The sequence below is a fragment of the Lepeophtheirus salmonis genome, chromosome 1 (assembly GCF_016086655.4).
Source record: "Lepeophtheirus salmonis chromosome 1, UVic_Lsal_1.4, whole genome shotgun sequence".
Lineage (NCBI taxonomy): Eukaryota > Metazoa > Arthropoda > Copepoda > Siphonostomatoida > Caligidae > Lepeophtheirus > Lepeophtheirus salmonis.
The window spans coordinates 28092587-28120371 of record NC_052131.2 but is presented as its reverse complement, the minus strand read 5'-3'; the positions used below and the strand labels follow the sequence as shown (position 1 = coordinate 28120371).

Below are 27785 nucleotides of genomic sequence, written 5' to 3'. Positions count from 1 at the left end.
TTGCGAGTCGATGCTAGGATTTAATAATGAACAGAGCGTTTGAGCCTCTAATTTTCAATGAAATACATTTGAAATTTTTTATTTAAAGAACTAATCCTCTTAATATCATTTGAGGTTCGCAGTCGATATTACAGAGTGAGAAGCTCTTTTGACTATTGTCTACTTCCACTCACAACTTAAAATACTACTACTAATAAAAAAAGTTTTGTCCCTCTTTTCCCAATGCTTTCCAATGAATACCTTCACTTCAACTTATCTAGCGTTTGATGAATATAATTGTACTATTAATGAGAGGAATATCCTATATGAATTAGGATCTATGCCACAAATTGCTCTTTGGGAGATGAAGAGAACGGCGATTCCTTTATTCTAAGCATGTAATAATTGTTTATTGAAGCAGCCAAGAGGATGTTTCTGCATTCATAAATCCTTGATGTCCTCAATTTGGGATCATTCTTTATATTAGATTTTTATTTTTGAGGCAAGCTTTTTTTTTTGCACGCCTGTATGATATAAATTACACATAACTGAAAACATTAAGGACGGAATAAAGTAAAAATACGGTGTGGAAGAAAATAGATGGGACGCCCAGAAGTTGACTTTTGAGTTCCTTTATTTTAGTAATTTCAAAAAGCTAATGGCGATACTTCAGATCTTATCTTCTTAATCATCCCTTTGATGTGATGTTTTCCTTACTTTAAACTCAATTATGTTTAGTTTACTTATTAGTCATCTTTGCTTAATCAAAGAAAAATAATATGGAATTTAGTTTATTATTATAGAGCATTAAGATTTCCCTATGTATGCAGAGTGTGCAAAGTGATTCAATAAATCTGTGCAATAGGATAAAATATTAGGAGATTTTCGGTTTTGTATCAATAACTTTTATCTGAATGTGTTATATGTATATAGTTTTGATTTTTTTAAATATGATCCATTTTTTAAATAAAAATATCAAGATCGAGATAACAGTGATTCAACTATTTATTAATGTTTTTACAGATGAATTTTTTACCCGACTGTTTTAAATATTCGTTTATGCAAAATATATACCCAATATAATTAAAGCACCTTTTTTTTAACTCTTGATGATGATGAGGTAGGACGAGGACTTAAGGAAAGAAGCTGATTAAATATAGGATAGGCTTTAGGTACTAAAAAGATTCAAAATAGTAGAAGTGCTTGAGGTAAGAAACAGATAAAAGGTTGATAGAGTACTGGAGGTAAGAAACGGATTCAAGGTAGAAATAGAACTTGAGGTAGACAAGATTGATGTAGGTAGAAAGCTCGAAGAGTGATCCATAAGTCCTTAAATAAATTTTTTTCTCACAATTGATCAGAGTAGCTACATTTCTTTGTAGATATTATTTCCTTTCTTTTGTTAAAAGAGCTTCTTCATATAAATAATTTTCAGGAATGGAAATTGTTAATTCCTTAGATAAAATTCTATCTTTAATAGCCTTAGTCTTGCCGACAATTTTGGAGTCATATTATTTACAATTGAGTAATCAATGCAGCCTATACTTTGCTGATTTTAAAAGATTTCGAAATCATTCCAAAGCTGTGATCGGTAGAAAATTTGGAAAAACTCTCGACTACAAAATGAACATACATTTATCCACTTTCCATAGCATTACTATGTATGCAAAAAGGCCCATAATAAAATAAAATTATTGTTCTGACCTCTGAAAAGCAGTGAAAAAATAGGCAACAATTAAAAATATTATTGTAAGAAATCGCATTGAATTACAGGCCGAAGAGCAAAATTATTAAACATTATTTCATGGTATTAAGTGATGCAGTAGGATTAGAACATTACTTGCAAGTTTCCTGTAATAAGTATAAGGAAAGTAAGTATGATATACGTGGATATGAGATGTATGAGGATATGGAGTTTATATATATACTTTGTTTTACACGCGGAGAATACAGAATGATTCTCATTTAATATATTATTAAACACAAAATACACACGGAACATTTATACATAGGTCACCAAACCTATAGCTATGAATATATATAACATCCCCTTTTTCCCCCAGGTTACAAAATATAAATCTAAGTTATATGAAATGAAATTCGCTTGTTCCCTTCTGTTGAATCCAAACGGATGAATCTCCTATTACGATCCCAAAGACGACCATTTTTCATACGTATGAGATATCGCCTTTGAGATTCCTGTGTTTCAATTTTACCTAGATGGGTCCATCTTTTGGTTATATGATCTTGTATTCGAACCGATTCACCCATCTTCAATACGGATAACTTCTCATCTCCTTTTTTTTAAATTGGGTTTGGAACCTTACAAAGTTCTTGTCTTCTCTTTTAATGGAATTCAGGTAGCATAGGTATAATAGATCTAGTACTACGACCGAAGACGATTTTAGTTGGACTCAATCCATCTTCTATTCTCGGAGTATTTCTCATTTCTAAAATTCCAAGATTGATTTTTGACTGATCTTATTTCCATTCATAGTTTTCTTTACTAAATATTATAACTTCTTCACACAAGCTTCAGCCAATCCATTGGATTGTGGGTTATGTGGAGAAGAACATCGCCATTCAATTCCCCAAAAGGATAAAAATTCTTGAAATTCCCTGGACGAGAAGTTTGTTCCCCCATCTGATTCTAAAACTTCAGGTATACCATAATCAATGAAGAATCTCTCCATTACTTTCATAATCACTCTTGATGTGCATCCACTATGCTCAAAATGATGTAAAGCAGGATATCCAGAAAGTCTATCTACATAAACCAGAAATTATTTCCACTTACAGAAAATATATCCACAGCTACTGCTTGAAATGGTCTCGTCCTTTTCGGTCCTTTAATTTGAGTCTCCATTAATAAACTAGGTAATAACTTCTGGCATTCCTCACACTTTCTCACCATATCTTCGATGTCCATATCTATTCCCGGCCAATAAATTATCTCTCTGGCACGCTGTTTAGTCTTGACTATGCCTTGATGAGATAAATGCAGGTTTACCAATATTTCTTTCCGATCTACTCTTGGTATAACAATTCTTTTATTATTGACGATAATCAAACCTTCATAAATCGATACACTATCTCTCAAATTCCAGTAGAGTTTCAATTCTTCAGGGAGATTTTTGATATTATTTCCAAAACCGTCTTTAATAAAATTTATCAATTTTAGATAATTAACATCTTCTTGTGCTTGGTCTCTCAATTTTCTTAATCTTCGATCCTTGATCTGATCCGTTTGAATTTTTTTACCACATACAGCTCTTATTAATATTCTTCTTGCAACCTCATTCGTATGCACATCCTCCAATATGTCGTCCTTCCTCGGATTCCAGTATGGATTTCTTGACAAATTATCAGCTGCTAACATGTTTCTTCCTGGTTTCCAAGCAACAGTGAAGTTATAACGCATTTGCTTTGATTTCTTTTTGTCTTGGATTCTCAATTTCGTCCAAAGTTTTCTTGTTGAGGATATTTACAATTACTTGATGATCTGTTTCAATATGAAAATGAGGTAATCCTTGAAGATAAACATTTAATTTTTTGGTTGCCCAATATATGGCCATCATCTCAAGCGTTGTCATTCCATAATTCTGTTCTGCTGCACTCAACCATGTAGAATTTGCTTTAATAAGATCCCATTTTCCTTCATTGTCTTCCTGTCTTAAGATATACCCAAGACCTTTTTTCTCTAAAACAGTTTTTCTATTCGGCATGAAGTGACTCTTTTGAGGTAATTTAACCAAAGACTTCTTAGCATCTTCAAATATGTCATCTTGTTCTTTAGTCCATATGTACTCATTCTTGTTGGATAATAAAGGTCTCAATGTGATAGATAAGTTGGCTATTTCCTTTGAAAACCCGCTCATTTGATTGACCATTCCCATGAACGATCTCAACTCAGTTCTGTTTTGAGGAGTTGGTATTTTTGAAAGAGCTTCTGTTTTTCTGGGATCGATATTAATTCCATGTTCTCCGACTATATAACCAATATACTCAACCTTTGGCTTAGAAAATTGAAATTTTTCTTTATTGAGTGATATTCCAAACTTCCTACTTCGATCAAGAAATTCCTTGACACTTTTAACATGATGCTCAAATGTCTCATCATATTTTAAAATATCATCAACCAACTTCTTTGTATTTGGCAATTCCCCATAAGCTTGGTCCATCATAAGATTGAATACGTCACTTGTTGCATTTAATCCCATTGGCCATCTTTTAAACTTGAATCTTCTCCACGGAGTTATGAACGTTGTTAAGTCTTGGCTCTCATGGTGTAAAGGGATCTGCCAATATCCTTTAATTGCATCAAACGTGGAAAAGTACTTATTTCCAGGTTTAATGTTTGAAATTATCCCCTTAGGATTAGTCATAGGATGTATAGGTCTTTTCACAAACTTATTTATTTTTGTTTGATCCACTGTTAGTCTAACCTAACCATTTTTCTTCCCCAACACAACCGTAGGGTGACACCATTCCGTAGGTTTATTTCCTAGCGGCTCAATTATTCCTTTTTTAAACAATTCTTCCAATTCCTTCTTCGTAGCTTCTCTATAAGCAAAGGAAATCGCCCTTGCTGTGTACATTTTCCAAGTTTCTGCTCCTTCCATTAAATATATTTTTATCGGTGCGCATTTCATCTTTCTTAATGGTTGATTTCCATCAAATAATACATCAGGATACTCCTCCACAAGCTTGTCTCTCATGGTTTTAATTTCTTCATCGGAAATATATTTCATTTCCTTGATTCCACGAGCACTAGGTTCTCTGGCTCTTTTCCATTTACCTCGCACAATTTGACTTGGATAATCTTCCGGTAAAATCCTTAATTTTTTACACAATACACACGACATTAGAAATTTAACATTTTCCTTTACTATTATAATCTCTTCTTTAATTTCCTCATTTCCAAAACCTACATTTAAAATTATGGATCCTAGTTGATTAAAAGTAGCTCCAGTAGCTCCATTTAAACGAGAATTTGAAGGTCTATTTAAATGTATAAGTGGTATTCCAATTTCTTGTGAAAAAATTCATCCGCAATGGATACCTCACTACCAGAATCCGGAATTGCATAACTATAATTGCATAAGTATGTTCCATCCAGAGATTTTAATCGAACTTGTATTGCTGGTGAGGGACTAAATGTTGTCACGTTTCTTACCGTCACTCTTCTGTTTCTTGCAATTCCATTTTTACAGGCTTTTGAATCTTTAAAATGACCAATTCTTTTACAATTCCTACATTCCTGTTTCCAAGTAGGACATTTATTTATAATATGGTCTCTTGAGCAGAATATACAATCCATTATTTTTCTTTCAGGAGGATTTTTCCTAAAACTATTTTTGTTTCGACTAAGGCTTTGATCACTGAATTTTCCTCTGGTTATCTTGTTGACTTTTGCAGAATTTAACTTTTCGTCATCCCTCTTCAACATTTCCTCAGCTCTACATATATCAATAACTTTTTGAAGTGAACATTCCTTTTCTTCTATGGCCATAAGATTTTCCTTGTTTCTTCATCCCGAAGTCCCACAATTAATTTAACTTAGATATTTTCTTCGAAACAGTCCTTATTACCACATCTTTCATTTAATTTGGCACGATTTGCAGTTCGAGTTACTTCTACATAGAAGTCCTCGAATGATTGCCCATCTTTTTTGATATAAGGAATGGAATTTAACCTTATCAAGAATGATGTTATATTGAGAGCGAAAATACTTCCTCAATTCTTTTCTTTAATCCCAATTGAGACTCTTAATTTCTCCCTCATTGATCATGAATGATCTTAAATTCGCTAGCTGTTTCGCGTGAGAGTAGCTATCAACTCCTGCTAGTTGCCTGTAGTCTTCAAAACTGGGTTTCCATTCAATAAACTCATTCAAATCCATGCTTCCTCTCAATAGTTCCGGTTCCTTATATGCAATTTTTCCGTATACTTTACACGCTCCATCCTTTGAAGGCAGATGCTGATGCTCCTTGCCTGCTAATTCCTCCATTTTTTTCGTGAGATTTCTTCATCCATGCGATCTCTTTCTTCCATGAACATCAAGATATCCTCTTGTTGCTCCTTTGTTTCAGACTTCAACTCCATCAATTCTAAAATATCCTCTAAGACGTGTAATCTTCCAAGGGCCCTTTGATTAGAAATTTCTACTAATTCAATTCTGTTTGAACGCTTCTGTTCATTAATGCTCCGTGTGACATGACCTTTGTATGCCTTAACTTTTGATTTTATAAAGTCAAACTTCTTACTTTTAAGTTCTTCCATTATGTTTCTTAAGATTGGTTCTGGTTTATCGACTGCGCCATATGATATACGTGGATATGAGATGTATGAGGATATGGAGTTTATATATATACTTTATTTTACACTCGGAGAATACAGAATGACTCTCATATTAATATATTTTTATACACAAAATACACACGGAACATTTATACATAGGTCACTAAACCTATAGCTATGAATATATATAACAGTAAGAATATGTAGATATTTTTTTAAATTACAATATATAAATTTACTTGTTACGCTTCATCAAACATTTATTTATATGCGAGATGTACTTGCTCCTTCATCTTCAACCGCAAATAAATTGATTATATATAAATATAAGAAGTAGTATTTCATTTTTGAATAGATGAATATCGAATGGACTTATCCTCCTAAAAGTCCATTGTCAGCAATTGAACTTCATCCTTTTTTTATTTATGTTGTAGTCTTTTATTTCCATTTGAACATAGTCTAAATGATTTTTTTATGGAACTATCAATTTTTAACGTCCAATCGTCTCAAAGGATTTACTCCAATCACTTTGAAAACCAACAACTTTGAAGTTTGAATGAGAATGTAACCTTTGATGAATAAAAATGTCCTGCTCATTATGAAGGGTTCATTTAAGATCTTTATACCTTCCCATCGCTCATTTTGTTAGGATTGTATGATAAATTATCAATAGAACTATTTGTCCTCAAACTAAGGTCATTTTCTGGTTAATGAGTATGTAAACGACCAAGATTATATTTGGATAAACCCATCAAGAAAGAAAAAGTGATTATTCATACATGCTTGAGATGCTTCCCTTCAATAAAGAGCTTCATCCTGTCGTCTTTTTCGTCCGTTAAAGAAAAATATCCCAGACCACACATTTCGAGAGAATCTATGGAAATTGTAACAAATGTAACTTCTTGGAGCATGCGCCTCTTTTTTTCACACGATTGCAGGGAACCTAATTTACAATTGCACCCCATTTTGTAAAAATTAAGGACCACCTCTTGCTCTTCCTTGTCCACACAACGAAGTGTCACTTAATGATGAAAAGGTCGAATATCAAAATAGGAGGCGGAAAAAAATATTGTAAACTGTAAACGTAAACGTACTCTGTAAACGTACTCGTGGTGGTCATATCGTTTGTCATACAAGAATATATATATTATAATTTCTACTGAAAAATAACTTTGGGGAAATCTATATGTGTTTGTGTTTTATTTTTAAGAAAATGTTGAAGCGCTCTTAAGGAAAAACCCTTTATATCAATAGAGGATGTTTTGATCAGCATATTTTTTTAAACATCTATATTGTATGGGAAATCCGAAAATCATTTATATTTAACCAATCAAAATATCTATCATATATTATATATGTTGCTTTACTATTTTCATTTGGTAAGGATATTTTTTTGTTTACTCAAAACCTACTTTTACTGTTTCCAAGTATATACTTTCTTCTAAGATCTGTAAAAACATTGCCGCCTCTACATTAACTAATTACTTTTTTTTTGTGTAAATTAATAAATATAATTTATTATCCTTTCATTGTTTTGAACAAGTGTTTCTGTTACTTGTAAGTACATAAAACACAACCTTCTCCATTATTTAATCCAAAAAAAAACCTTGATTCAATATTGGCAACATTTACAAATTAATTATTATAATTTCAAGATTTTAAAACAAAATAGTTAGTTGAAAAAACATAAACATATATGATTATGCATAAAATGAGTAGCATTAATTTCTATTCATATATAACTATATGAATTTTTTTATAACTTTTAATGAAGACTCCATATATTAAAAACGTTTCTGTTTTTGAATAAATGCATTTAATTATGGGCATAACTTAACGATATTTTTTAACAGAAGTATTTTTATACTTATCTATAAATATATACTTTATCCATAATTTATCCATTCATACATTTATATATGTACTAGTATGTGTTTGAGATTCGATAAATAGTAATTTCGTATTTTTTAGGTTTATTTTAATGTTTTATAAGAAGTGTTGCAATCGCACGATTTAAAGACAAGTATGACCCATTCTGTTCGATAACTTGTTCCTAACAATAATCCAACTTCATAATGCCCTTCTTGTAGAACCCCTTGACCTTACTGGTAAAAAACTCGGACAACCAATTTTCAAAGGCCTATATTGAGGCCAATTTTGTAAACCCAAGCTAGTTAGCCATAGACAGGAACGGGTAGTAGTCACTTGTTGCCAGGTTTAGAGTGTAGAGTGGATGCAAAAGAACTTCCTATCGGAGCTCATGGAGCTTCTGGGGCGTCATCAAAGATGCATCAGGACCGGTGTTGTCTTGATGACGTCTTGTCGTGTCCTATTCACAAATGCTGGTTGCTTCTGTTTGACTGTCAGCTTCAAAAGGTGGAGCAGTTCACTATAGAGGGCAAAATTGAGCATTTCGCCACAGAGGAGCAGCTCATTGTAGATTATTCCGTGCAATCCCACCAAACACAGAGCAACACCTTCTTGACAGTCAATACTGACTTTGCCACGGTCTGGGCTGCTTCGTTGGCTTTCGACCACGACTTCTGTCGTTGAAATTGACGCAAGTGATCAATTTTTTATAGCCAGTCACAATCTGCCTTAGAAATGACGCATTTTTCACTTTCAGATAGTAAAAATGTAAAATTTGGTTAATTTCTTCCTTTTAGACCTCCATACTCGACGTACGATAATTCACGACTGAGCCAGCCAAGCGCAATACTTTCCAAAAAGTGTGTGTAGTATATATTACACCTTTACAACATTTGATCTTATAATCAGATGTGACTATTAATGAACAAGATATACTTAGCAAAAAAAAAAGCGTACAAAAGGATATACAAAATTACTTTTTCCCCACCCTAATATAAACTGTCTCTTTTACATTAGTCTGTTACTTTATAATTGAGGGCTCTGCAATGTATTTCTATTTAGGGTATTTTTATCATTCTACCTATGTAATTTGAAATTGATTTTTGGAGAGATTGATAATGGAACAACCATTGAGGAATGGTTTTTATCTGCGACTTCTTATCACTAGTCATTCTGATTATGTAGGGACTTATATATATAGATAACTAGGTTGTTCATCTTTTCTTCAAAACTAATCTAGCGTTTCTTGATAAAAGGAATAAAGCTATGGAAAATTGCTTTCTTAACCTTATCAATGATAATGAATTCCTCTTCCTTCATCTATTTAAATACAGGGTGGTCTGGATAAATTCGGAAAACATTTAAATCATTATAACGAACGAACTAGATGGGACAAACCTATATTTTTTTTAATGATTTCAAAGCTATATTGAATGACATTCAGTTATTTATAGTGAAATTCCGCCTTTCTTGATAACTTTGACCACAAGGCGCCGGAAGCTTTGGCAGGTACAAGCAACCACGTCCAGATCCAGCTTTGCTATTGTACTGGTTCTGATTTTGTACTTTTATTTTAAATTCTCTGGATGGATAAAGTAGCTAAAGGAAGAAATTTCAACTTCCGATAAGACAGGGCACCGGCCCACAAGGCAAAAAAATCAAAAAAACAGGATGTCTCGGCCATAAAACGTCCTCACTTTTGGAGACAAGATTTTTGGCCTGCAAACTGCCCAGAAATAAACCCACGCGATTTCTATCTCTGACTCTAAAGAAGTCTATTACCCATACAATGGCAAATTTTGATCCCCACGAGGTCTCCCGGGCATACTAAAGGTTTCGGCACCGTTTGCCCGAGGTTATCAAGAAAGACAGATTTCACTATAAATTATTGAATTTCATTTAAATTAGCTTTCTTATTTAAAAAAAAATGTTTTTACCCCATCTAGTTTGTTCATTATAAGCCTTTAAATATTTTCCCAATTGATCCGGACCACTCTTTACATATACGAATATAAATAATTTTTTTCTTCCTTTTTCTTGAATACTTTCGGAGTTATTCTTGATTATTAATTGTTTCGGATTTTTCGAATTGTGGTTTTTGTGAAAAAGATACGAAAATTTAGAACATCATCTCTCCATCTTCATTATTTTCCGTCCCAGTCGTCGTAGACTATGCTCTTTGGATACCAGAGGAGAATCATGATGTAAGCCGGGCTGTGTTCTACGCAAGCAAATTAGATGATTGTGTTTTTTTCAGGTCTTCTCCATCATAAATACTTGTCTTGAATTAAAAGTTACACAACTAACTTAAAGCTTAGGCTCAAATTCTCACATTGAAATTGAAATAACCGAGTTAAATGCTTTCCTTATTGTACAATATGTAGTTAAAGATGTTCTGGATTTAACTGAACGACCTTTTATGTATACGAAGGACAAAATATTAGAAAGGTCTTCCCTCCTCAAAAGCGATCTTAATATTTTTCTCATTGGTTGTTCTGATGGGGAACTCCTAATTTGTTTTTCCCGCGATTGTATAGAATGCACATATTTCATACTTGGCATTTTATTTTTTTATTTTATTCGTATCAACATTTTGTTTACTCAGGATAAGATTTATTTAACATACAAAATGTAGATATCTAAAGAGTACAATATTATATTAATATGTTGGGTTGAAGAAAATAAATGAAAATAGAAAGTTCATCCTATATGTTTTAGAAGGAGGAAATATAGAAAAAAAATAAGTTCAGGTATAACTGGAACATGAATAAAAATAAATGTAGACAAGTCGCGAAAGAAGAAGATGAAAGTATTAGTATTCAGAGAGAAAAAGGTCATATGAATTCTTAAGCCATTATGTTCAGACTTCCATTCAGTATCGTTACTTTCAAAACATCCATTTATTTTTTTTTTCATGTTATTTGTCGATCAAAACCCACAAATTACAAAAATGGTTTATATAGTTTGCAAGTTGCATATTGACACTTTTTTTACTAATAACATCAACCATTTTAATTACCAATTTCATTGGTAGAGGAAAAATACGCCATTTTGAGGACCTAAACAACCAAGTTATTTTACAATTCATATTAAAGACTATGTTGAACTAATGAATATCAAAAGGAAAGCAACAAGATAAAAGGAATTAAAAATTTATGCTCTATCTATCGTTATTATTCTGTAAAAAGTCCCGAAAAATTGTTAATTTATATTTCCCGCACAGAAGGTACTTAAAGGCATTTATTTTCTGAGACAGCAGCACTGTTTTTCATTATGATCTCAAGTGTGAGTTCAATTTGTAGACCAGTTTGTTTGTAACAGCTGGATAAGTCAGTCTACCTCCACGATTTTTGCAATGAACGAAATAATCGAAGAAAGAGTTTGCCTTAAATTTTGTGCTGCAAACGAAATTTCATATGCTGACGCGTTGAAATTGATATTGATTAATCAGAATGGAGGGAGAAAAACGATTAAAAAAGTATGGAGCACTTAGTGAGGTTAGTGACTTGCAAGCAAATTCATTTACGATGAGTAGATAATTTTAACATTTCAAAATGAAATCCATATTGTAGGTGGGCTATTTAAGTACTAAACCCGGTAAAAAGTATTGCATTGTATTGTATTTCATTTGTGACAAAGGCATTAGTCTTAACATCTACTTCGTAGTAGGTTTTTGAGAATGAAATTATATAAAATAATTATTTTTTGAAAATACACAAAGTTTTAGGTAAAATAAAATAAAAATTATTATAAATGTCATATTATACACTTAGGGACAAAAATATAAAATATATGTATGTTATTTTTATACAAAATGAAAACAAACTCCCTTAACTAATATTCTTATAAAATCTTAAACATGTTAATTTATTTTGAAATGTACAAGTTCCTCAGTTTAGATTTAAGTATCTTTAAATAATTGCTTTATTGTTTTTCTTTCCGTATTGAGATCTAAATCTGTGAAACTTTTATTTTTTGCAGATTGTTCAGCTTAGACTTTTTAAAATGTAATAACTTTTTAAGTCCAAATTTGACAGCTCTTTTTATATTTTTTTACACAGTTAGGTCAACAAACCGACTTTCATATCATTCAAAAGTTTATAAAATCTACATATGTTAAACAAAAATACATATTAAACATTTGTTAGTTAGTTATATTAACATAAATATAATAAGATCAATAAAATTACAGATTGATTAAGCATAGAAAAATCGGGCAGATGTTTATTGATTCGAATCATTTCTATTAATCAATATCATACTTTAAGTAAGACTATATTTAGAAATATAAGCTTTTGTAGTTGGAATATTAACATTAAGATGCAACTTTTATCATTATAGGCTCATTCATATATAAAACATACTTGTCTAAGAATCCTATCAGATCTTTTAAAAAGGATCATTAATAAAAGAGAATGAACCATTTCTTTAACGTTTGTTCTTAAAATCTATCTGTACTACTTATTCACTGAGGTGGGGACTTGGACTTCAGACTTACGACTCAACTTGGACTTGAGTCCATATTTTGAAGATGTACAACTTTACTTGATCACACAATCAAAAAGACTTGATACTTGATTTGGATCTGTAACTACAAGTCCAAGTTCTGACTTTTTATCATCTCTGCGTATTCATAATATACTTGCGAATGAATTGTCTCTGGACTCTTGAGCTTTCTTATTTGCCATAAAATAATTATCCATATTTACCCATTTCCTTACATCATTCATATATCGACCTTCTAATAGAAAATCATCGATTAATTAATAGTGTCTATTACAAATATAACGTAAATTCATTATTTGTAATGATTTTTTTTTATTTTTTGCTTGTAACTTGTACATTGTACTTTTACAAAAACCCAACATGTCCTGCACATAAAAATGAATAACACGGCATTATACACCAATATAAAATATACTTTTTATTTTGTTATTTAGTGTCGATTTTTATACTTCTTTTGCCCTTATCAAGGCTCTGATAAGGAATAGTCCAATTTGAAAATCTCTTGATAAACTGTTTAAAATTCTTAATAATTGAAAATTAATAAATCCATAGTTGGAAAGAATTAGCTATATCCAATTGATTGTAAGCTTTCATGCCTTTTTTTTTTTTTTAGTAAATAAAAAGTTATGATGTACGATAATTATTTATTTTTCATTTTGTTCCTCTAAATAAGAAAATAACCAGCAAACGTCAAAAAAATGGTCTTTCATTTTTTTTGTTTTGATTTATAAATCTGTAAAATGTAAAAAAAAAAAATGAAATTTTGATGTTATTTCTCTAAAATTATCGATTTCAACCCAGTTACAGGATTTTTATATTATTATTGATGATATATATATATTATGCAACAATATTTAAACAATCTTTCTCTCACTTGCCTCATGGTAGGAGTTTTTTAGTTGCAAACATGCTGCCTTTAAATAAATATTCTTTTTTTTGTACCGCGTATGACGTACATTTATTTCTATGTTTATTTTAATTTTATTAATCAAATCTCTTTTTTTTTATAACAAGTGTCTTATATATTATTATCTAATATACATTAGTACTTTATTTATTTTCAAATCAAAGCACTTCGAAGAGAGACCAATTTTTTGACGTTTGATAGTTATTTTCTTGTTTAGAGAAATAAAACACAAAATAAAGAATATCCACCCATTCTAAATTCCCAACTTTTGTCACTACGGTACATTCTAATAAACCTGTACATAAGTGATAAGGAGATAAGCGATTATACATGGTTCAATAGTTTAAAAACACAATGAATGGAATAAAATTTCAAAATAAAACAGAATATTTTATACGATGGTCGTTTGAAAAGTCCGTGGAAAGTCCAAAAGATGGCATTACTGGCGCGTATTGAGGTTAATTTTAGTTAAAAGCATCTCTTTGAAGAACACACACCAAATTTCAGCCAGATCAGTCTATTTCTTTCTGTTTGGCATTAGTTTGAATCGAAGAAATTGAGTGAGTTTCAAAAAATGGGCTAAGAAGAATTTTGTTACTACTCAAGAAATAATGAATACAATACATGATACAGGGATGGATGACAGAAGAGTTAAGGAGCTTGAGATTGCTAGTGCTATGGGCATCTCCCGTTTGAACCCTATTCCCATTAATTTTGTGATCAAAACTGCTGAGGTATGAGATGGTGCATCGTCGTGATGTGAAAGGAATTTTTGTGGGCCAATTGTGGGTGTGTTCTTGCAAATCAATTTTCAAACTGTCCAATAAAGATGAATAATATGCATCTTTAATAGTTTTACTCTTTTTCAGATAGTCAATGACAATTTTTCCTTTCAAATCCAAAAGAGAGTTGCCATAATCATTCCGACGGAATCCTCGATTCAAATGAATGCCAAACAGAAAGAAATAGCACTCTATTTGATCTGACTAAAAGTTGGCGGGTGTTCTACCAAGAGATGTTACTAACTAAACATAACCCTTATACGTCCCAGTAGTGCCATCTATTGGAAGTTCTAAACGACTCTCGTGCATATGAAAAATACACCACTTTGTACCTTTCTACCTAATATATGCAATAAATTCTACATTTATATGTTTCCGTTCCATTATTGTTATTATTATTCAACATAGGCATTGAAGAGTATATATATATATTTATGCAGATTGTAGATGAACAGAGTTCCTTCCTTCCTTAGAGAGAAAAGTAATTCAATTACACGATGTACATGGGTACCTACAGACTTATGTACACATTACTACAATTTACGTAGTTATTGATGTGTGTGTCACATGGAAAGAAAATGCAGGAAACTCATTGTTTCATCTGTATAATAATCCATAAACACACTAATATTAATTATGTGTCCTTGTCATAATGTTTTGATAACATGTTTATACGACCTATGGACAATTGTAACACTGTATCGACAGCAGAAGAACATTAATTATATATGCTGCCTGTCAATACAAAAGCAAGTTAGAATGGATTTTTCAAAACTAAGTATCAGTTTGTACTCTTGGATTCTTTGAATAACGATCGTCAATTTTCTATCAACAAATTATTCTAGTTAGATTCATCATCACAATGATGAATCTAGCGAAAAATTAAGTCCCATGATTAAAATGAAATGAAATCTTTCAACTATAATATACTCATGGGTATATCAACTCTTCCTTGAAGTTTGAATGCAAAGCCTATATGTACTTGTACGTAACATACGCTGAACCCATGGTTTGGTACGGACTTGGTACACCCTTCACAGTACGTGGCTCAGTATGATATTTTCTAAAAAGTTGTTTTTTAAAGAATGAAGTAAGTTTTCCAAGTTTTTTCTTTAATAATTTATCTTCTTTATAAATAAACTAGTCTAAAAAACAAAGTTTGATATAAAATATAAACGGGTTATATCATACTATTATTTATAATTTTTTTTGTAAAATATGAGCTTGTCTACATTTTCCTGTAATAAACTAGACTGATTAGCTATCACAATATAACCAGCTGTCGAAAAATTATTCCGTTTGATTCTGATGTACCTGTAGTTGCGATAGGTATCGATAAACCAACTTGGAAACATTGAAAACCATTATCTCTATATACAAATAAATAAATTATTTCTTATTATATGGATTAAAATTTTATCCCACTATCTAGAATTATTAGGTTAAAAAAAAATGATATCCAAAATTTTATAACATCAAAATATTTAAGATATACGCCGTACCACACCGAAGGTAAAAAAGTATCAAACCGTAAGGGTGATACTGAACCGAACTGTGGTATAACCCTATACCGTACCGGCCCTAATATCTATGATGCTAAAAAATAAACTGGACATTTCTCTTTTTCTTGATTTTTGTCCTACATTTTTTAATTTTAACTCACCTCATAACATATCAGGACTGAAAAGTTCCGGATTTCACACATTAATGTTGCTATTTTTTTATTTGCCTCATTTTCAGCTAGTACCAACCTTTTAAATAAAGCTGTCAAAATTTAATGATCATTTGTTCTTTAGTTTGGGAGTTATTTCGCTAAGATAAAAAAGTAATTTAATTTAAAAAAACCCTCATTAAAAAAATCGTGTTTTTTCTAGGACTTTTCAGACACTGTGTTATAGGGATTATAATTATGCAAATGAATTCCATATTATTCTTTTGTCATGAGTTTTTCATATGATGTGAATTTGTTATAGATTTCTGTAACATATTGAAAAATCTTGTTAAAAAATCAAGAATAGTAAAAATTTGCGCATCTCTTCTTACATTATCTATACTATAGTAGGTTTGCCCAGCGTTTCCTGGGACATAAGATAATACTTGCATATTTCGAACTGCATTGAAAGGTATTAAAATTTTGAAAATTTACATTTAAAAGAAAATTATGTATATATTTACAGTCATCTATTTACTACTCATTATAGGTATTTGTTAAAAATAACAAATTTACTAAAATAACATTGCTATTAAATATTTTTTGTAATTTTAATGAACATTTGTATTGATCTGTTCAAATCAACAAGGGTTCTAGTTAGCCTTCTATTTATTCGTTAGTTTATTATAGTCAAAGGATTTGACTGACATGTATCAATTTTGCAAGTAGATATTTTGTTTACTTAGGTGAGACAAAAAGTGGGAATTTTTACCTGGGCGACCTTTTTTTACCTTTATTTGAGAAAAAAAAATAACATTTATATGAAATAAACTCAAATAATATAACAATTTTTGCAAAGAAAATTTAGATGATTCACACATATAAAGAAATAACCTTCAAAGTCATTTAAAATCAAGCCAATGAAGAAATAAGTAGTCCGTATCTATTTATCTTTATACTATTACTATTTATCAAAAATGTTTATACCTGAGGATATTTCGCCGAAGAAAAATTTGGAACATTTGGCAGAAAAATTGTATTAAATATATGATATATATGCGATTACATATTTTAATTCAATTTAAAATGATATTAATATAAATAGGTATTGTTCATACTAAGTATCAAATCTAGCAATTGCTATGTTAAGACCAAAACGAACATTCTGAAACCATAAAGGACCAACATTTAAAAAAATTAAAAAATAGCTCCTCCACCTTACTATACATACAAAAAAATTATTAAATATCTAGACATATCTTTATTTTGTAAAGGTAAATTCTACTTTCCAATTTTTTATTTGAACAATTTGTTATACTTCCCCTGCCGTGTCAAGTTTCGAAGAAATAGTTTATTTCTCCCCTCTTTTGAAAAAAAAAAAAATATATATATAGGTAGATAAAAGTTCATTAATTTGAGTAACTTTGTGGATCAATAACTCCCATTCCTACTCTTTTTTTTAAATTTTTTTTTTTTTAACTTTTTAAAATAAAATTGTATTGTATTGTAATGTTTGTATTCTGATGAAGATATTTATATAAATTTTGACGTCATAAGGACTATACAAATACTTCAGTGATGTTTGTATATGTGTATACATGTATACTAAGTATAAAAATGTAAATTGTTGTTTTTGTCATGGAATAATCTGGAGACACCCTCCAAATATTAAGATATGTGAGCGGACTATTGGCAATTTTTTTTGCCAAAAGGCAATTTGCCGAATTTACATTTTGCCAAAGAAGTATTGTAAACATTTGGCAGAAAAAAGATATTTAAAATAAAGTGGAAACTTACATGCTCGTATTATATTGATTTGAGAGATTTTTAAACTGTCAGTAATTGTGTAGATAGCCATGTATCTCAAGCACCTGTTGCTTTTTGAATTTTTTAAATTGGGCAAGAAATATCATTACAGTGAGATTCAAGGCAAAGGACATCAACTCTTCTTCATGCAGATCACAATCCTATAATGAGGTCTACAATCGCAGTAATAAACGTTATGTGAGCTTCAGGGAATTCAATAAGGAACTTCAAATGGGGATGACCTCTAAACAACCAGCATCAGCCATGGCGCTAAGGATTTTGGCTCCCTGACCTGTTTCCTGTCAGGTTTAAAGGCTCACGGCAGTCGTGTACATCGACGATTTCATGACCAACCTGCTTCACTGGATCAAGGAAAATTTACCGACAACAATGTTGTCTTTCAGCAAGAGGAGGTCCCCACTCAGAGTGCCCCAAAATTATTCAGACCTATTCAGGTAGCAATATCGCTTTCTGGGACGAGATAATATGGGACACAGTCTGGATGTCCATCCCCTCGACTTATCTTTCTGGCCGCACATATCATCTGTCACCCGAACGTTGAAGCCATCTAAGCTTCCTTTGATGAGGAGTGGAGTGCCATTGACATAAAATTCATTTGCAATATTTGCAACTATTTTCGTAAGAGGGTTGTCACCATCTGTGAGGCCAATAGTGGAAGAATAGAAAAAATCAATTTGACATAGGCTACGTATTAGATAAAAATAAATAAAGATTTTTGTTAAATTTATAAAGAAAAAATGGCAGGCTATTTACTTTTTTCATTTTCAAGTGTGTAAGTTTTAAGTAAGCGATTGTATATATTAAATTAATTAAAATTATAGAATTATTAAAAGTATTTTTCATATGATTGTTTTATTTTATATATGTAGGTAAATAAATTAGTGTAAAATTGCCGAAAAATATTTTTTTTATAAATTATAATCATTAATGACCATTATATAAGCATAGTAGCATGTGATACGAATGGATTTCGAATATTTACTGAAATTGTTCAATAAATATTTTGTAAAAACTGTATATATAAAGTAATTCAACACTTCATATAATCATCTAATTTAGTTAATTGTGGTACGTATGGTTGGGGTTATTCTATGTAAGGTTTCAGACCCTTGACAATTTTATGTACAGGCTCGAATTACATTCCAATAACATGATACAGTTTTGTGTTTATATAATGATCATTAATGAATATATTGAAAAAAGATATTTTTCTGCAAAATAGAACTAATTGATTTAGCCATATGACAATTATGTATAACATATGGACAATACCTATTTATAATAGTATAATTTTAAATTGATTAAATAAGGGAAATAGCATATATCGAAAAATATATTTTTTTTAGCCAAATGTACCAAATGGTCCTTTTTGCAAAATATCCGCTTGAAAAATTGTCCTTCGGCGAGATGCTTGTTAGGCCAATTGACCTAGAACCATTAAAATTATTTTGAGTTTAAGAACTTTGAGTAACTCTTGATGACATTGTATGAAATAATTTGATAAACTAAATGAAGATATTAGTTTGAATTATCTCTGAGAATGTTGAATACTACATGCACTCATTAATATAAATGATTATGGAATCCATCTTTGCCTATCAAGAAAATTTTTTACGAGATATGAGTTCTGCGCTCAGTAGGACGGACGTAAAAAATAAATTTCCATTGCAAACAATGTTTATGAAGAGTTCAAGCTTAGAGAGGTATATAAAGCGTTTTAAGGCGGCGTTATGGAAGTCGGCCATTTTAGAGAAATGACCAACAACCAAAAAATATATAATAAAAAAAAACCAGTTTATTTTTTTTTTTTAACCATTTGATTTAAAAAAAAATTATACTTACTCGTAATAACTATATTAACTTTATTCCCTTCAAAATCCCATAGCCTTTGATTTATTATACGCACTGTGAATAAGCAGTCTTTTTGAATATATATTTATAATTTGATTATTGCAAATAAATTATTATAACAAACTAATTAAGATAATAAAAAATAAACTTCATCTGATAAAAAAAAAATAACTAAGAAAACTGATTATAATTTTTTAATTAGTTTCAAAACTAAATATAATTAAGTCTTTTTTTTGACTAATTGTATGAATTAATTAATATTCTAGAAGTAGAAACATTTCAAGAACTAAATATAAATAAGTTGATTCGATTACTAACATCCAATCAATAAATACAAATAGATATGAAAAATACTTATATGAAGTATATGAATCCTACCTCTAAAATATGAATTATTTATTAGAATTTAATTAATTAAAATTAATATTTAATTTTTTAAACATTCCAACGCAACCTTACATTGTGTTACTAAATATTTCATATTAAAATAATATTTTCAGTTAAACTGAAAAAATCAATTAAACTCTTTGAAAGCAAATCTTTTGAAATTGTTTTACAAGGTGTATTTTGTAGTTTTAGGTAAAATATAAAAAAATATATATTAGCTTTCTTATGTGATCCTTCCTTTTAATGTATTTTATTGGATTTCTACATTTTGTAGAAAACTGTATTCAAGATAACTTAATAAATCATCTATTTTAATGAATGGGAAATGTTATATATCAATTTTTATTACCTGAAATTTTCCTTTATATAGTTATTTGATTTCAAGACATGGCTAATAATTGAAAATATATATTAAAATGTGATTTAAAAACAGGCCCTAAAAGTCAAAAATACTGAAATTTAAAATTTATACAGTCTTTTTTGTATTTTCTGGCTTAAATTACAATACTAAATCTGGGATTTAGCCAGTGGGTAAAAAATGTTGCATAATGTAGTGAGCCATTAGGCTATCAATGACTAAATATCAGGATTATTATTATAAGGCATAAAATCGGTCCCGTAATTGAAAAATGTATCATATTTGAAAACCCTCTGTACACAAATATTAAATTACTGGGTGTTCCACGGAAATCTTAGCAATTCAATAATGAATGAAGGATGAGTGGTTGAAATTTATTCATATTCCGAAATATTAAGGCATAAACAATTAGTTACAAAAAAAAAAAAGGCAAAAAAACAACAAAACAACCCTTTATGACTAGAAGTACGGGGACGTAAAAATACCGTCCACTCCATTTTTGAAACTATTATAACTCTAACAATATTTGTCCTATACGACTGACCCTTTGATACTTCTATTTTTTTGTTCCCATCTACGACTAAATAAAATTTTAAGCTTTTTGCATAATTACTTTAGCAACTATAAACAAAACTACCTAGAAACTCGGGGGACGTCAAAATGAAGTCCATACTATTGAAGTTATTATTTCAATACAAAGTGCAACAATGAACAATAATTTTTACCTTGTAGATTGACTGCGTAATTATTATCAGTTGTTGCAGTACCCTTGAAATATCAACATTTCCAAGAAAGAAAAATTGTTAGAGGAAAAATATATAATATACAAATGGACATATATTCTTTTCAGATCATGGCAATGTTTTGTTTTGTAAGGATGATACTAAATGTAAAATATTGTCACCCTTTCACCTAGAGTACACACTTCACACAATGTATTCTCTGCAAAACCCGGCCTATCACCATTTTCCAAACAACAAGTCGAAAAAGACAAAGCACTCATTTCATTCTATCTATTCAAAGATAAATTCATAATAGAAAACATTATAAGCTGTACAAATTCGGAAGCTCATCGACAAAGAAATGATGATAGTTTTACTTTAACCAAAAATGATCTACTGATTTTTTTTGATATTTCTTACGCCCGAGAAATTATGGTAAAGGGCACACCAGCTAAAACAATATGGTCTAAAAATTGGGGCTGCCCTATTATTGAAAATGATGGCAAGAGATAGATATTATGATATATTAAGATACATCAGATTTGATAAAAAGTCAACTAGATCTGATCGCCTGAAAAATGACAAATTTGCATTATTTTCTACCATTTATATCTGATTTATTGAGAACTGCCAGCCTAACTATATTTTAAATGACTGTATTATTATTGATGAGCAACTCTTCCCTACAAAAGCAAGATACCATTTCAGACAATAGATATTCTAGATCAAATGGCTCAAAAATATTCCTCTAATGTTCCCTAAAAACGATGGACATTTCAAGTATTTGACAACTTTCTGGATTTTATTGGAGTCAACTCTCATATTCTTTACGAAGAAGTTTCTGGTGTAAAGATTAGCCGGCGAGAATATATTCTGAAATTAATTGAAGAACTTGTTAAAAATGACGCATAACCTCTTTGCAACGAAATCTGTGATGAAATTTTTGGAACCAAAGAAGAAAGAAATCATCAGTTCGAAAATAAGAAGGGAGGAAGTTGCTCTGTGTCATGCCCCAGAGCCAAACAAAGTAGAACAAAGGATAAATGCAGTCAGTGCCAAAGATTTGTATGTGCAAAATGTGTTTCGAGCAAATTGAAGTTATCCGAAGAACTCGAAAAAGACGTTATCCTTCTCTTCACCCGTCAAAATATTATTCTCTTTACTTTACGTTTCTTCGCTTAACGTTTTAAAGTTATTTCATTAATTCTAAAATGTTGTGAGAATTTAATTTCAACTTTCTTCTGCCGCTGTCTCCAATTTCGAGATAGAAAGAGAATGTATGACGTGCTGGCAAACTTATACAGAATACCCGGATGCCCTGACTGAGCAGTACACAGGCAGTGAGTACTAGCCCTTCCTCCTCTGCCTGCAAGGCATAATTGCCACTAAGGACGGCTACATTAATGATTAAGAGAGCTCAGACTCGCATCTATTTAAAGAATTAATTATGTTGAAATTCTAATGTTAATTAATAAATTATATCTTGTTGAAGTTATAAATTCAAAGTGTTAAGGTTTTAATGTAGGACTCGGTAGCTAAGTTTACGAATTGAATTCCTTTACTAAAACCTCAATTAAATATTCGTATTATAATTCTCCCATTATTATTCATGAAGGTTTAATTAAATAAATGTATAATATCATTTATATAAGCAGTCTTTGTGATTAATAACTTTAAGATAGCCAAAGTAGATTTTTTACACATCATTTAGGAAAAGTTTTCCCATGGAAAATCTTCGTAGTTCAATTTGTTGCATCTCTGACCATAAAATCCATTTCGTTGCACAAATCCAACATACCAAAAAAATGTATTTTAATATAATTTTCTACGAAAATATGTCAAGCTTAAACTTTTTTACAGCTGTTATAACCCTGTTACTGAGTATGATGTTGCACCAGAAAAACACTCTAAATAGATTATTATTAATTTAGTAATTAGAAAAAAAAAATCAAAAAAATATTTTTCACTAGATAACGCTATCTTCAAGCAAAAATATTAAAATTAAAGCATTTAAAGTTTAAGATTTAGTACTGGATCTTACGAGATGTCTATGTTTTGGGATAAATACATCTCTATAGGGCCACCCATTATTATTTACTCATCTCTATTATGCAAATTCTGAGAGGTTAAGAAATATTTTTTTATAATGTTCCGAAGATCAATGATGTAGAACACATAATTAGCTGTCAATCGCTAAGGAAAAAATTATCTTAGTCGCCACAATGAACACAGACTACGATAAGAGGATTAAAATTGTAGCGGGGTTGTCCCAGAAGGCCATCTGGGAACAGACTGGGGCCATGACAATGACAATTTACAATGTATCCATGCAGTTGAAGGTCAGAGAGGACCTCAGACACCCTTCAGGAGCAGGCAGAAAACCCTCCGTGTCCGTCAACCACCTGAAATGGCCTTCAAGAAAAAGTTCTTAATTGTTGATATGGCTAGGAAGATGAACAAGTCCCCAAAAACAGTGTCCAGGGCTAAAAAAAAAGCAAGAGGAAACAGGTAACCTGTGATGTTTTCTGATGAGAAGACCTTTTCTATTGACCTTTTCTTCAACGGGCAGAATCCTCAAGAAGTGGCATTTGGGGATGTAACAGAGGAGTAACGATATGGTTCCACCACTAAACACCCTGCTTCATTGATGATATTAGGCTTGGTTGCATTCAACAGGTAGGCCATGAATCCCGCGTAGTTTCCTCTAGGATACGGGCTTCTGATATACGTAAAATTATGGAAACCAAAGTTCTTCCATGAATCAAATCCATCGTTAGCAACTATCACTGGGTGATCCAAAAAGATGGATCCCCTGCCTACACCGCAAAGAAAACCCAAGAGTGGCTCTAGGACAATATGTACTTCTTGGCAAAGGACTTTTGGTCACCGCACAGCCAATACTTCAACTCTCTAGACTATTCCATGTGGGCGAACGTGGAGTCCAAGGGCTGTAGGAGACCCCACAATAGCCTTGAGTTCCGATTACATCCAGAGGGTCTGCAGCAGCTTTAGTGTCTGCTGGAGCTCACCATCAATTACAAGGGCGGATACATTAACTTAATCATGTTCTTTGTGTTTCAATAATAATTAATAAACATGTTTCCTAACTCACCCAGGCTCCTGCCATGAACTTAAATTCTTTGTCTGTTAAAGTTGGTAAATAAAAACGACTGGCACATTACTTTGTAAGATGACGATAAAATATGTGTTTAAAGGGAAAAAAGAAAAGAAAGAGAGCATAGCTAGAAAATGATGATCACATTATCATTTGATGTCATTTTTCTAGTGAAAACATTTCTGACTCACTCTCCTCTCTCATTTAATTGGTAGATAGATACAAAATCTTAACAAATCCCCAGAAATATAACTGTAATCTTTCCTTATCCCCTCTCTCTATATTTTTTTCTCCAATATATATGACATGAGAAATAGTAGATAATAGAAAAACCACATAAAAATAGTCTTGGCCTTTCCTGGAGGTTCGACGTAGATAAATACATACAAACATATAAGAAGACATAATACCACTTTTTTATTTCTCTAGAGTCTCATTTGTCCTTAAATAAATTTATTTATAGTATAAACCTGCAAAAGGGAGAGATAAAAAAGAGAGAAAAAGGTATTTAATTGTATGATCAAAACCTAGACCTGAGTAACTTCAATTAATAAAAACTTCCTATATCAATTATTTTGATTAATCCTACATATATGTTTTTGTCCATAAAATTCACGTGGTTAATGATAATTATATTTGCGTGTGATGTCTACATATACGACTTTTTATCCTCATCATGTTGTGATCAAAGGATCATATCAAAATATACAAGTATTATGTACAAAGCAGAGCTGAGACCATGTCGAGTCCAGGTCAAGTCATGAGTAATTTTATTTAAAGCCAGACTCGAGATGCAAGTCATTTTTTTCAAGTCAGACTCGAGTCACAGGTCAATATAAAATGGTTCATGTAACAAGTCATTACAAAGACATATTATTTAAAGACTTGAGACTGACTTGATGATATCACACAATTCAACGGATTAGAGAAATTAGTCTCTTTCTAACTCTCTCTCTCTCACTCTGTAGTTTACCATTTCTTGTCTATTCCAGTCCCCTTATGGCGGATCCTACTTTTCATATTTCATTCACATTTTTTCCACTCCCATTAGAATTTTTGGCATTCATTAATATATCCCATATTTTATTTATTTTTAAAGGTAGGAAAGAGTGATAAACAGACGCATGTAATCAATAATATCTAAGCAAGAGAGAATAAGAAGCACTAAGAAACGCCCTACATTCAAACTACTTCATCAGGTGAATGGAAATAAATAAAATGATTTCGCACTATTTTGTAAAAACAGTTTGTAAACTTTAGTCATCAAATTAATTATTTCTCAGACAATAAGGATTATTTGGATGGATTCTTTCTCTAAAAACATCCGGATATATGGATCTGATTCCACTCGTAGTTCCGTTGAATGTATATAATTATGTGTTTATGACATTGGGACATCCATCATGTTCAGGGATCTCATCTCTTTAAAAAAGGTTGTTGTGCCTGATTCGGTGGATGGCATCTCATTTAATGGAAGTATCAGTCATTGTGCTTATGCTCTTCTAACGTCCAAATCTGTTACTTCATCATACATTGGTTGAAATACACATCCGTTGCTCTAGATCTTATATCTTGTATAGAATAATTCTATAAGAACTAGGAATATGTTTAATGTAGATCAATAATACTGGGAAGAAATTATCTGTTATATTGACTTCTGACGATGTTAATCATTGTTTCTATACGTAAACTACTTCAGATCTTCTTCGAAATCATCGTATACTTCTATAAATTAATGTCTATAAGTAGTCTACTTAATTTTATCCAGATACTTGATTGTTATTCAATAATTGTTGAGATTGTTATTAGCTTAACAAGAGTTAATTCGAATTCAAACAATTAATGTTCAAAAAATTGATAAAGAAGAAGAAGCAGAAAGTCGACAGCTGACAACAAAATCACGTAATATTTTTTTGTGAGTGATGTAAGGCTCTAAGTATAATACTACTCAACCAAATATAAGCTTTCGTCTGTTTCCTAGCTCAAGTGGTCAGTGCTTTCGAGACGAAAAAAAAAAGTTTACATAATGTTATATTTCCTCGGGCACAGAGATGCGTTTAAAACCAAAACGACGTAACATAGTAGTTATGTATTAAACATTTTCTACCTATATGTAAAATTTAAAAGAAACCAAAACTGAACATGGTACCCCCGACAATTTGAGAAATGTTTGGAAGGAGAGCAGCTTAGCTCTTATCCAGACGTTTTAGTACACAGCCGTGAGTGGAAGGAACTAAAATCAAATTGCAATCCGTATATAGCAAGGACATATAACCTAGAATTACTCTGTTATCGATCCTAAACTCTACTCTTCGTCCAGTAAGAACTTATATCTATAAATTACGAGCGAACCCTGATTGTTACTCACCATCTTTCAGGAGCAAATGTACTTGTAATTACTTTATATCTAGATATTCTCGTCTTAAAAATTAAACAATATTCAAAGCTGCATTGGGGGGAAACCCCCTATTACGATTTCCAACTAAAAACAAACAACTCCAGCTTTCAATTTAATAAAATATAATATAATTTAATTATTTACTTATAATGTAAATTAGAATATGAATTTCATTGGTTTAATTCGAATAAGCAACTTTGAAACAGGTTGGTTTAATTATTGTTTTGTAAATAAATGTAATAGATTGATAATATTTACACTGAGTTACTACTAATTTCCCATATTAAAGTGTATAATGTTTTAGTAAGTTTTATTTATAAGTTTTATAATAAATATGTTATTTAAATAAATTAAAAAAATCACTGAGGATTTGCTGTAGTTATAAGTGAAAGTCCTTGTTGGACTCGTAGTAGAATTTAGTATCCACATCGTTATAATTCTTGCCTATAAAATTGCCATGTACAGAGTGAGGCTTCTGTTTATATTTTTCACCCTTCCATATTGATACCTTCGACAGCTATAACTATATTGGGAAAAATAAAAAAATTGGACATTCTTGTATTTTTTTCATTTTTGTTCAAGATATTTTTTTTCTCTTTACTCCCAACGTTATTGTCACAATTAAATAACTGAAATGACAAAAAATAGTAATTATGAATTATTATATTATACATAATAAGTATTTTTGCCATGGTAAAAAATAGGACAATCCAGCTGCAATGGTTAGAAAATTATGCTCTTTATGCTGCTATTATTAAAATGATTACTATTATAAAAACACAGAAGGGATTATAAATAATATATAGTCATTTATATATATTATGTTAGTAATAGCTAGTGTTGGCCATAGTTATATATATATGTTACATACAGTCTTATCAGTCTCACCATAATGTCTTTCTCTTTATTTAATTACAGGATATACCATATCATTTATCACACTTTGTTTTGTGGCATTCTTCGAAATAGGGTTAAATATCTTTCCACAAGAAGAGTCATATACTATCACACTCGTTGCGGTAGCATTTGTAGCCTTTGGATGTACAAGTAAGTTAATTAATTAACATTTCATTTGCATTTAATTATTTACATATTCCGAGTGGTCCATTAAAATCTGATTACTTTGAATATTA

The 27785-nt window shown here is 30.8% G+C and overlaps 1 protein-coding gene and 1 long non-coding RNA gene across 3 annotated transcripts in view; one reads left to right on the top strand and one right to left on the bottom strand.

The window, feature by feature from the left end:
• Ent3 (equilibrative nucleoside transporter 3) overlaps positions 1-27785 on the top strand; it is a 143489-nt gene that overhangs the window by 60744 nt on the left and 54960 nt on the right. For both annotated transcript variants that reach the window (XM_040717088.2, XM_040717096.2), the window contains exon 4: positions 27571-27699. In XM_040717088.2, coding sequence (XP_040573022.1) covers positions 27571-27699 — 129 coding nt within the window. The remainder of the gene's footprint in view (positions 1-27570; positions 27700-27785) is intronic.
• LOC121122104 (uncharacterized) lies at positions 11751-18600 on the bottom strand. The gene is made up of 2 exons (XR_005865699.2): positions 17792-18600; positions 11751-12889 (listed from the first exon to the last, which is right to left on the bottom strand). It is a non-coding gene; the product is annotated as an uncharacterized lncRNA (long non-coding RNA).